Below are 12,160 nucleotides of genomic sequence, written 5' to 3'. Positions count from 1 at the left end.
AAAAACAGTAGAGTGTGATTAAACACAGTTACAGTTTCCAAAGTTTAATTTTCATTATTATTTAAACACCACATCCCAAGTGTTTTGTTTCTCTTTATTTCTTTTTATGACTTTTTTAATAACATTGCACAACACACATCAAAAACCCATTTATTGTTACCTTTTTTTGTTATATAATTTCTAAGAAACTATTGAACTTTCCAGCCTCTTTCTCATGTAATATTAATAGAAAAAGTAAGAATTTAAAAAACACTGTCATTTTGCTAAGAACACATTTTCTGACACACGATAAACTGTAACATTATATCAGTTGTAAGTTGCCCTTTTTATATAAATTCATTAATGTGTTGAAGAATTACTTTAAAACCTAACACATCTCTATAAGCAGTTAGACAAATGATATATATATATATATATATATATATATATATATATATATATAGTGAGGAAAATAAGTATTTGAACACCCTGCTATTTTGCAAGTTCTCCCACTTAGAAATCATGGAGGGGTCTGAAATTGTCATGTCCACTGTGAGAGACATAATCTAAAAAAAAAAAAAAACAGAAATCACAATGTATGATTTTTTAACTATATATTTGTATGATACAGCTGCAAATAAGTATTTGAACACCTGAGAAAGTCAATGTTAATATTTGGTACAGTAGCCTTTGTTTGCAATTACAGAGGTCAAACGTTTCCTGTAGTTTTCACCAGGTTTGCACACACTGCAGGAGGGATTTTGGTCCAAATTTTGGATTTTGCAGTCGCCCTGTCCCATGTGCAGAAAAACACCCCCAAAGCATGATGCTACCACCCTCATGCTTCACAGTAGGGATGGTGTTCTTGGGATGGTACTCATCATTCTTCTTCCTCCAAACACGTTTAGTGGAATTATGACCCAAAAGTTCTATTTTGGTCTCATCTGACCACATGACTTTCTCCCATGACTCCTTTGGATCATCCAAATGGTCATTGGCAAACTTCAGACGTGCCTGGACATGTGCTGGTTTAAGCAGGGGAACCTTCCGTGCCATGCATGATTTCAAACCATGATGTCTTAGTGTATTACCAACAGTAACCTTGGAAACGGTGGTCCCAGCTCTTTTCAGGTCATTGACCAGCTCCTCCTGTGTAGTTCTGGGCTGATTTCCCACCTTCCTTAGGATCATTGAGACCCCACGAGGTGAGATCTTGCATGGAGCCCCAGTCCGAGGGAGATTGACAGTCATGTTTAGCTTCTTCCATTTTCTAATGATTGCTTCAACAGTGGAACTTTTTTCACCAAGCTGCTTGGCAATTTCCCCGTAGCCCTTTCCAGCCTTGTGGAGGTGTACAATTTTATCTCTAGTGTCTTTGGACAGCTCTTTGGTCTTGGCCATGTTAGTAGTGGGATTCTTACTGATTGTATGGGGTGGACAGGTGTCTTTATGCAGCTAACGACCTCAAACAGGTGCGTCTAATTTAAGATAATAAATGTAGTGGAGGTGGACATTTTTAAGGCAGACTAACAGGTCTTTGAGGGTCAGAATTCTAGCTGATAGACAGGTGTTCAAATACTTATTTGCAGCTGTATCATAAATTAATAGTTTAAAAATCATATATTGTGATTTCTGGATTTTTGTTTTTTAGATTATGTCTCTCACAGTGGACATGCACCTACGATGACAATTTCAGACCCCTCCATGATTTCTAAGTGGGAGAACTTGCAAAATAGCAGGGTGTTCAAATACTTATTTTCCTCACTGCATATATGTATATATATATATATATATATATATATATATATATATATATATATATATATATATATATATATATATATATATATATATATATACAGGTCCTAGACAAACTAGATAGCAAAACTAACATATAGCTATGAACAGGTTACAGTCAAACGACAGTCCAGTGTTAAAATTATTACATACAGAGGATGAGACAGTGAAAGAAAAAAAACAAACAGCAGAGATCTTCTATAGCTTTTACGACCAAGTGGAGCACAATCAGTTACCCAGTTATTTTATTACTAAGTATTTAACACAAAAATAGACAAAATTATGATCAATGTGACATCCCCAAGCTCTACTTCTTTGTACCATTTTATTTTTATTTTTTTATATATATTTTATAAAAACCTGTTGTTTCACACTCCAGATTGAGGAGAGGAAGCTCAGCCACAGTTCAAACAGGACATCCTGCATATTCATGGTGAACCGGCCTTATGCCCTTGTTTGCTCTGCCGTAGCCTTCTATGTGCCTCTGGGGTTGATGATCCTCGCCTATCAGCGAATCTATGTGACGGCTATGGAGCACGCTCGGCAGATCCGGATCTTGCATCGCGCCGGATCCACTCCCATATCCTCTTACTACAGTCACGAACACCCCGGCTCTAGCCGCATGAAGATCGAGACCAAGGCAGCCAAGACTCTGGCAGTCATCATGGGCTGCTTTTGCCTGTGCTGGGCACCATTTTTCATCACTAACGTGTTGGACCCATTTATCCAGTACAGCGTACCATGGCAGATGTGGACCACATGGCTGTGGCTGGGATACATTAACTCAGGCTTAAACCCATTCCTCTATGCTTTTCTGAACCGGGCTTTTCGACGAGCTTTCCTCATGATTCTGTGCTGCGGGGACCTGCGCTATGCCCGGCAGGGGAGCTTTAGCCCAAGTAGACCTTGCTCAGCATCAGTAAACGGAACATCCATTGCACTCAGGTACAGTAATTCCTTCTTTCAGCATTCTGTTCTTCATAAAATGAAAGATTACCTAGTATATGAAAGCTTTATCTTTTATGTGTCTCTGGAGCTATCTTTGTGGGTCAAGTGCAGACAGACTCTATGTTTTTGTTATGCATAGACATTATTTTTGTACTGATGCTCATTTCAGCTTCGCCTATGGTGCTGCAGACAGAATGAATGCCCTTTGATCTCAGCCTTCTTTCACTGGATTTCAATTTCTATCCATTGTATATGTATTGTATGTGTGATTACCATGGGTGAGAATTTCAACATGGTTTCCTGCATTGTGAAATGACAGAAAACCTGTTTATTCCAAGCTTACTTGTTGCTTTTGTGTTGTTATAAAAAAAAGAGCAGCTCACGTGACATGCACCCTGGAACCATAATAACGTTCCTATCAATCCTAGCTAATATCACCTAACTTATGAAAACAATCTAATTTGACAGCAGCATCAATGCAGCATTGAACAGCATTGCAATATTAAAAAATAACAAAAATTGTTACAATGGAACAATTATAGTGTTATGATGAAAAAGATAAAAACTACAGCAGATAGAATATAAAGAAAAACTCTGGTGCATTAATTTAATCAGAATATAAATCTCATGTACAGGTTGTACGTATTTCGGTTTATTATTCACATATATGGGACGAAGGTCCCCTGGTGGTCTAGTGGTTAAGATGCAGCACTCTCACCGCTGCGACCCGGGTTCGATTCCCGGTCAGGGAACCATCCCCAGCCACTCTCAGTGCCGGTCCCAAGCCCGGATAAATTGGGGAGGGTTGCGTTAGGAAGGGCATCCAGCGTAAAACGTGCCAAATCAAAACATGCGGAGGATCCGCTGTGGCGATTCCTAACGGGAGAAGCTGAAAGAAAGTTTATTCACATATATGTGATGAATGCCACATGCTCACATTGTGACATTTCTGACGCACTTTAAATCGGTGATATCAGACACCAACGCTGGGGTGAGGGGGTCTCGTGTGCATTCATTGTTTAGGGTTGTGGGGTTGAGGTCAGGGGTGCAGGCCACTTGACTTCTACCACTCTAACCTTGGCAAAGATTAATGGAGCTTACTTTGTGGACAGAGGCATTGTCATGCTGGAACATGTTTGTGCCTCTTAGATCCAATGAAATTCAATTGTAAAGCTACAACATGCAAAAACATTCCAAATAATTGTCTGCTTTTAACTTTGTAGCAACAAAGAAACAAATATAGGTGTAATGGGCAGAAGCTACGAAACACTGACATATATTGTACCTTAATGAGTTAAGGCTTCTACAGTAATATACTGTAAAACCTGGGTTTAAATTGTAACGAAAATGCATCATAGCAACAATAAGAAATTTGTGATTTCTGTATGTGGCATTTTGTTTCAAATTGATAATCAAACTACACGATACAACATACTAAATACAATCTAAATTAAATATACTGTATATACACAGCCTTTTTCCTAACTCTATATTTTTTTCTTGTTTCATTAATTTTGACCTGTTTGGTTTAGCTAGGTAAAAAGGTTTTAGCATGTAGATTGTCAGCGATGCTTTATTTCCACTGAAATGATTATCATTTTAATTCATGCAAAGTTAATACAGAAAAAGTATGCCCAATACACAGCAGCCATTTCTCAGAGTGAGGGAAAAAAAAGAGACTATTGCCTGGAATTGTGCAGTGAGAGAGGTGGAAAGTGCATGCATTTTTTTTTTTTCGTTTGACAGTGTCGTGTTGTTTTGTAGTCGCCTCTGTAGTGGCTTTGGAGAAGAGGATTTTTGCAATGTGTGACTTGGTGGGTGTGACTGTGGCATGCCTATTGCTAGAAGACTTTATGTGCTGTGTATAAAATCATGCAGACTTTTTAAACTGCTTATTTTCTCTTTTACATGCACGTTTATTTTACTTCGGAACAAAAATTTTCCCTTTCAAACAAATTAATCTCTTGATTAACGCTGCAAACTTTCATTCTGCTGTGATTAGACAGATTACAGCAGCTGGGCCACCCTTCTGTGATTTGGGTAGCTTTATGTGTCTTCCCTCTTTATGGATTGTTTTCAGACAATTATTGGTTGTGGGTGCTTTTCTACATTTTATTGTTATTGCAGTTGTCTGCAGCGTTTGTGTTATTCTAATTTTGTTTTTATATAAATCGTTTGCTGTATTGTGGTATTTAAAACCTACAGTGCAAATATAAAAGAGCCTAATTTTAGAAGAGTTTTACATGTTTTTTTATATTTATTATATATACAATATCATATGTGTAACAAAGATGATGGGTTTTTATAATATATTTAATTACCCAGTCTACCATAGAAGCTGACTATAAGACTACTTGTGATGGATTTAGGAGGCAGAATTAATCTATGTTTGTTTCATTGTTGCTATACGAGGTGCACTTTGTAGACAGTTGTCACTGACTGTAGCCCATCTGTTGCTCTGTATTATCTGTCAACGCCCCTTTAATGGAAAGAGACCACCACTGAGAAGAAATGACTTGGGTTGTGGTTAACACTCTGTATAACAAAGCAAGGTGACCTACAGAGTGTTTAAAATCCCATCATCAATAACATAACTGATCCATCAACAATAACACATGGTGGGATTGAATCAGATTTGTTATTGCTGAAGGGATTTTAAACACCATGCACACTTATTTCACTTTATTACACACTTGTTGGCTAAATATTTCACATCAGCATTGTTTTGTATGTATAAAGGAGCATGAATTACCTGAACACCCCATGTAAATATGAAATACATATAACATTTCTTTTACCCAAAAGTAGTCACTCAGCCCTGATGTATTTATTTTTTTAATTAGCATGTTTTATAGCCTTCAGTTTAGCATTTAGCATTAAAATAAATAGCAATAGTGGGCATACTGAAACTTAATTCAGTATATCAACATATATTCCACTGTGCGAAAGACATAGGCTTACCTTTTAGAAATGATTTGACATTTATTTAATAGTTTAACACTTAGAACACTAGTGAATGTATTTAGAACTAAAATTTTATTTAAATGAAGAATGTCATGGTAATTTTGTGCACTATAAAATTTACATTAATATAATATCTAATCCAAAACATAACCATTTCGGGCAAAAAATAAAATCACACACAAATATTGCACTGAATCAGTGTGAACTACTTGTGTTGGCTCTGTAATTATAGCTTTAAGTCATAGATTAGAAGTGCTCCAGTTCTAGTACCTCCAAGTTACCATGGTTAGATCACTGAGCCAAAATTGTGAAAGTACTAGAGTATGTTTATGGTAAATGTACCAATTTATACATTACTGTATATATATTTTACTGTTAATTTTGTGGCAACCCAAATAAAGCTTAGTACTGTAAAATCATCATTTAATAGTATAAATTATTTAGTAATCAATTATTTATTACTAATAAATTATGTTTAGAAGTGGTAGACAGTGCATTTTAGAACCAAGTCCACCCCTTAATACCATCATTATAATGTCACAGCTATAGAAACCATCAATATTATACTAGACTCAGTATAACGGCGAGCTGCATTAAAGACAGGTATCTTATGCAGTGAGAATGAATGCCATTACTAAAGCAAGAAACCTAATTAACACAATTCAACAAGTCTCCTTTCACTGCAGCCACAAGTGCACAACATACATCATCTCTAGCAGAAGCATCAGTATTAACATTAGCATTTTTGTGCATGTTTTGTGTGCATTTTCCTGGGAATTTGCAAATAAGGCAAATTGTGTGTTTTTGTGCAAATTCAGCAGAAAAGCAAACGCAAAAATATAAATGGTTTTTGAACTGTTTTGAACTGCCCAGCTTTTCTCAAAACGTTCTTGTAAGTATATCCATGACCAAATCGATTTCTTCTCCTCTGGCACCTAGTGGCATGGTGCACAGTCATGTGGCAGCAGCCGAGTAAATAAATTCTTTCAGATACAATTCAAGAGCTTCAGTTAAACATTAGAATGGAAGAGAATGTGATTTTAATGATTTTAAATATGACATGAACATTTCGGAAATTGCTAATCTCCTGTGATTTTTGTGGTCAACAGTACCAGGATTTGTAATGCTTCAACACACAAAGAACTCAGAACAAAATATTCAGTGATCTTGGTGAGAGTGGGCAGAGGTTAAACTTCAGTGTTTAGATTAAGATTGGAAAACCATCACCTGGTTTTAAATTTTGTTTGACACTGTTCCATTAATATTCACACCATGTACTGTGTAACACCAGAGAGAAGCGCGCTGTGATGACTCTCTGTCTCACTGGCTTCATTATCAGTGTGGTGATTGGAGGTGCTGCAGAGGAGGTACAAAAAAAATCACATTCACATTCTGTATCCTCATTTGGCCATCAACCCCACTGCTGCCAGTCCTCCAACACCCACCTGTACTGTCAATTACTGTATTTTATATTCCTGTGGAGAAAAATCTCTATTATTTTTTCTAAAGACTACTGAAGTTTGCGTGGTGAAGCAATGCCTGGGCTTTATTCAGGTGCATGTGATTGGTGGTGCACTATTAGCCTGGCAAAGGTTTACTCCTGCAAGGGGAACTTTGGACGTGGGGGTAGTGTGAAAGCCAGATACAACCAGCATTACTGCTTAGTCTAAGCCGAAGCCTGTGCATGTTGTTACTGCCAAGAAAGATTTATGAAGGATCTGAGCCAAAAATTGTTGTTCATAATTTTTTTCCTTCAGCATGATATTGGGCAACTTAACAAGTTATTAACGCTGTAACATAAACACGATTTCCCTATAACAGCACCTGATTTTTATTCTTCTTACACCACAGCAATTTGTATAACAATTCTGTATTTATTAAAAAAAAACAACACTATATACTAATCTATATTTATCCATGTATAGCTATGGTTAATGTCAAACAAAACAACTGTGAATCAATTTAGTTTTCTTTTATCACTCAAGTTTAAATACTATAGTGCTGGTGAATTATTGACTCTAATTAGCTAAAAAGTGGCTATTCCAAAATCTTATGTTAATACATTAATTTAATAATAATATTACATTGATACAAATTTATCCAACATTTATCCCCATGTTGCTATAACAACTTCCATTCTTTTGTTTTCCACTAGGTTAAGAGTGCGTCTAGAGGGATTTGCTCATTTAGACACAAGAGCATAAGAGGTTTCTCATTAATGCTTGGGCTGTAGTCTGAATTCCTATTTATTACAAATGTTTTTGAAGTGGTTGAGTTCATGGCACTGTACAGGCCACTCGACTTCTTCCACCCCAACCGTGGCAATCCATGCTCTCATTTTGTCTGCAAGGGCATTTGCATGCTGTAATATTTTTGGGCTTTTTTCAGATCTAGAAAATAAAGAAATTATAATGCTAAAACATACAAACCTGATTCCAAAAAAGTTTGAACACTGTACAAATTAAGAATAAAAAAGGAATGCAATAATTTACAAATCTCATAAACTTATATATTCACAATAGAATATAGATTACATATTAAATGTTGAAAGTGAGACATTTTGAAATGTCATGGCAAATATTGGCTTATTTTGGATTTCATGAGAGCTATACATGCCAAACAAGTTGGGACAGGTAGCAATAAGAGGCCGGAAAAGTTAAATGTACATATAAGGAACAGCTGGAGGACCAATTTGCAACTTATTAGGTCAATTAGCAACATAATTGGGTATAAAAAGAGCCTCTCAGAGTGGCAGTGTCTTTCAGAAAGTCAAGATGAGCAGAGGATCACCAATTCCCCCGATGCTGAGGGGAAAATTAGTGGAGCAATATCAGAAAGGAGTTTCTCAGAGAAAGATTGCAAAGAGATTGAAGTTATCATAATCTACATTGCATAATATCATCCAAAGATTCAGACAATCTGGAACAATCTCTGTGCGTAAGGGTCAAGGCCGGAAAACCATACTGGATGCTCGTGATCTTCGGGGCCTTAGACGGCTCTGTATCACATACAGGAATGCTACTGTAGTAGAAAATCAAAACATGGGCTCAGGAATACTTCCAGAAAACATTGTCGTGAACACAATCCACCGTGTCATTCGCCATTGCAAGCTAAAACTCTATAGGTCAAAAAAAGAAGCCATATCTAAACATGAGCCAGAAGCACAGGCATTTTCTCTGGGCCAAGGCTCATTTAAAATGGACTGTGGCAAAGTGAAAAACTGTTCTGTGGTCAGACGAATCAAAATTTGAAGTTCTTTTTGGAAAACTGGGACGCCATGTCATCCGGACTAAAGAGAATAAGGACAACCCAAGTTGTTATCAGTGCTCAGTTCAGAAGCCTGCACCTCTGATAGTATGGGGTTGCATGAGTGTGGCATGGGCAGCTTACACATCTGGAAAGGCTCCATCAATGCTGAAAGGTATATCCAAGTTCTAGAACAACGTATGTTCCCATCCAGATGTCGTCTCTTTCAGGGAAGACCTTGCATTTTCCAACTTGACAGTGCCATGGCTGCATAGAAGAAGGATCTGGGTACAGCCTGCAGTCCAGATCTTTCACTCATAGAAAACATTTGGCGCATCATAAAGAGGAAGATGCGACAGAGAAGACTTAAGACAGTTGAGCAGCTAAAAGCCTGTATTAGACAAGAAGGGGATAACATTCCTATTCCTACACTTGAGCAACTTGTCTCCTCAGTCCCCAGACGTTTGCAGACTGTTATAAAAAGAAGAGGGGATGCCACACAGTGGTAAACATGGCCTTGTCCCAACTTTTCTGAGATGTGTTGATGCCATGAAATTTAAAATCTACTTATTTTTCCTTTAAAATGATAAATTTTTCTCAGCTTAAACATTTGATATTTTATCTATGTTGTATTCTGAATAAAATATTGAAATTCTAAACTTCCACATCATTGCATTCTGTTTTTGTTCACAGTTGGTACAGTGTCCTAATTTTTTTGAAAAAAAGTATTTTAGAAAATTGCTGTAGTATAAGAGAAATACACTTCAGGATATGCTCTTTTTTTTTTTTTTTGCTGGTTATTGTAACTCAGTTTCACTTATTATCTTCCAGGAATAGCACACGCCACTGTGTTCTCTTAACATGTGGTGTGGTGCATTTTCATACCATAACTCCTCAGCTTAGATAAATACAAGTAAATGAGTTACGCAAAGCAGGTAGGTCTGTACACGACACTCATCAACTTCATGTATGGCACCTGAAACAGGGCACAGCGCTAAAGTGTTTTATGACACTGTTTGAGATTAGGGATGTTGTTGTTACGGCTCGTCATAAAGATGTCCTCATGCGTTTCGTCTGGTTAATGGTTCACCCGTGGGAGGGTCGTGATTATCACACTGCACACTTGCTTGGCAGCTGCACAGTCTTAAACATGGATGCTGAACAGGATGTGACCTCAAGCTTTCTTTTTATATACAGCACACACACACACACACACACACACACACACATACTGTATATATATATATATATATATATATATATATATATATATATATATATATATATATATATATATACACTGGCGATCAATATCTTCACTGCTCAACAGTTGAAGGAGTTTTTGTCCTGTCTATACCATGCTACCAGAACACCTTTTCCACAAAATAACTAAGGCATTTCCAAAAAAAACATTCTTTTCCAGAAAACACACTGATCAAAATTAGAACATGACTGTAGCATGGAAAAAGATTACAATAGAATCAATATTTGTCTAATACACATAACAAAAACATATTTTTTTTTTATATAAAATACAACCTACTCACCAGAGATGCATAATTTGCATCGCTCCTCAGAGGCTGAAAGCCACTGGTACCACTCATATTCACTGGTCTGAAAGTGGTAATCAAACCCTTTCCCAGCTGAGTCAGGGTTGGCCGTCCTCTCCTTACATTGTCTAGCTTTTCTGGAAAATTTATTTTTAAGTATGTCTGAGAACGAAACAATTTCTCTTCCTTCAACGGCATAAAAAAGTCTAACTCTGATGTATTAATGTGTGCAGCGTGCTACACACGTGTTTTGCCAGTCAAACTTGTCTGTAACAGTTTCCCTCTGACCAACCAATCAGAGGACTGAAAAATACTAGCTGGCCCTGTGAGGTGAATTTGAAATCGGATTGGTTAAAGAAACAGACTCATTGATAATATTCTCTAAAGTAAAAAGGCCAGCAGTACAGACTTTGAAGGCTCTGGGCATATTAGATTGACATACCAGCACATAGAGGCTGAAATCTAATTGGACAACAAATCTAACATCCACATACACGTACTGGAAGAAGTGCAGCCAAGAGAAACGCTACGAAATAAAGAGAATAAACTGTTGGGAATAAATGAATACAATTTCATGGAACAAATATTTGAATTTATGTTGTAAATGTAGGTCAGTGCTTCTGATAGTGTTTAGACCAGCAGGGGATTTTTCCTTTAAACAAATTCACTCATGCTGGGTTGTGTCTTTCTGTAAAAAAACAACAACATTTGACTATGCGAGGTGAAGCAATTTGTATAAATCAATATTTGTATTGATTTTAATGATAATTACAGGTGGCAAGTTGACAACCATGCTTGTCAACCAAGTTGAGAACCGTTATTGTAGACAAATGTTACAAAAAGAGAATGGAATGGAGAAGCACAGCAAGCTAACACTCTTAATTAAACAGAGGGAAAAATTATATTGCTGTACAAACGCATAAACATTTGCTGAAAAATGCAACAGTGACTAAAGATTTTATCATTTACTGCTGTTGTTATTTGCTGCTTTTAGATTTAGTTTTTTTTTTGCACAGTTTTAATTTTAATCCATCACTACGTTGTGAGCAAATTGATTGCGCAATCTGATGCTTGTGTGTCACGCCAGAACAGATCTAGTGAAGTCAAGAAGCTTTTACTGTCCTTTCAACCATTTATAGCTGAAGCAGTACACAGTAAAATGAGACAATGTTTCTCCAGAACCCTGGTGCTACATAAAACAACATAGAGCAACATCACACAACATAGAGCTACATAACAGAACACAGAGATGATGACTAAAGTAAAGTAAAATAGTTGTCCTAGCTACATAAAGGGTATCATATACAACCTAGTGCAAACTGTGCAGACAAAAGACAGTGCAAACAGACAACACAAGACAGTGTAGGACAGATACACAAAACACAAAGTAGTGCCATCAGACACAAAATATTGCAGCCAGATTTAGTGTGACCTTCCTGAAGTTAGCAAACAAACACAATAGCACTTCAATAAACTATAACATTTTAATATGATGGTTTCATCCTCATACTATCTCTGGGAGTTTTTCCTTCCCACAGTCACCACCGGCAGAGACAAACTTACACATTTAAAGAACATCTTATTCATTTTTTTCACCAAATATTCTGTGTAAAGCTGCTTTGAGACAATGTTCATTGTTAAAATCACTATACAAATAAAAATGAATTGAATTGAAT

At 36.7% G+C, this 12,160-nt stretch overlaps 1 protein-coding gene across 3 annotated transcripts in view; it reads left to right on the top strand.

Moving 5' to 3' along the window:
* si:dkey-247m21.3 (5-hydroxytryptamine receptor 4) overlaps nucleotides 1–12,160 on the top strand; it is a 44,445-nt gene that overhangs the window by 16,896 nt on the left and 15,389 nt on the right. For all 3 annotated transcript variants that reach the window (XM_046867968.1, XM_046867967.1, XM_046867969.1), the window contains exon 6: nucleotides 2,156–2,721. In XM_046867968.1, the coding sequence (XP_046723924.1) occupies nucleotides 2,156–2,721 (566 nt within the window). The remainder of the gene's footprint in view (nucleotides 1–2,155; nucleotides 2,722–12,160) is intronic.

This window comes from Silurus meridionalis, chromosome 15, assembly GCF_014805685.1.
Source record: "Silurus meridionalis isolate SWU-2019-XX chromosome 15, ASM1480568v1, whole genome shotgun sequence".
Lineage (NCBI taxonomy): Eukaryota > Metazoa > Chordata > Actinopteri > Siluriformes > Siluridae > Silurus > Silurus meridionalis.
This window is presented reverse-complemented; position numbering and strand designations above follow the sequence as displayed.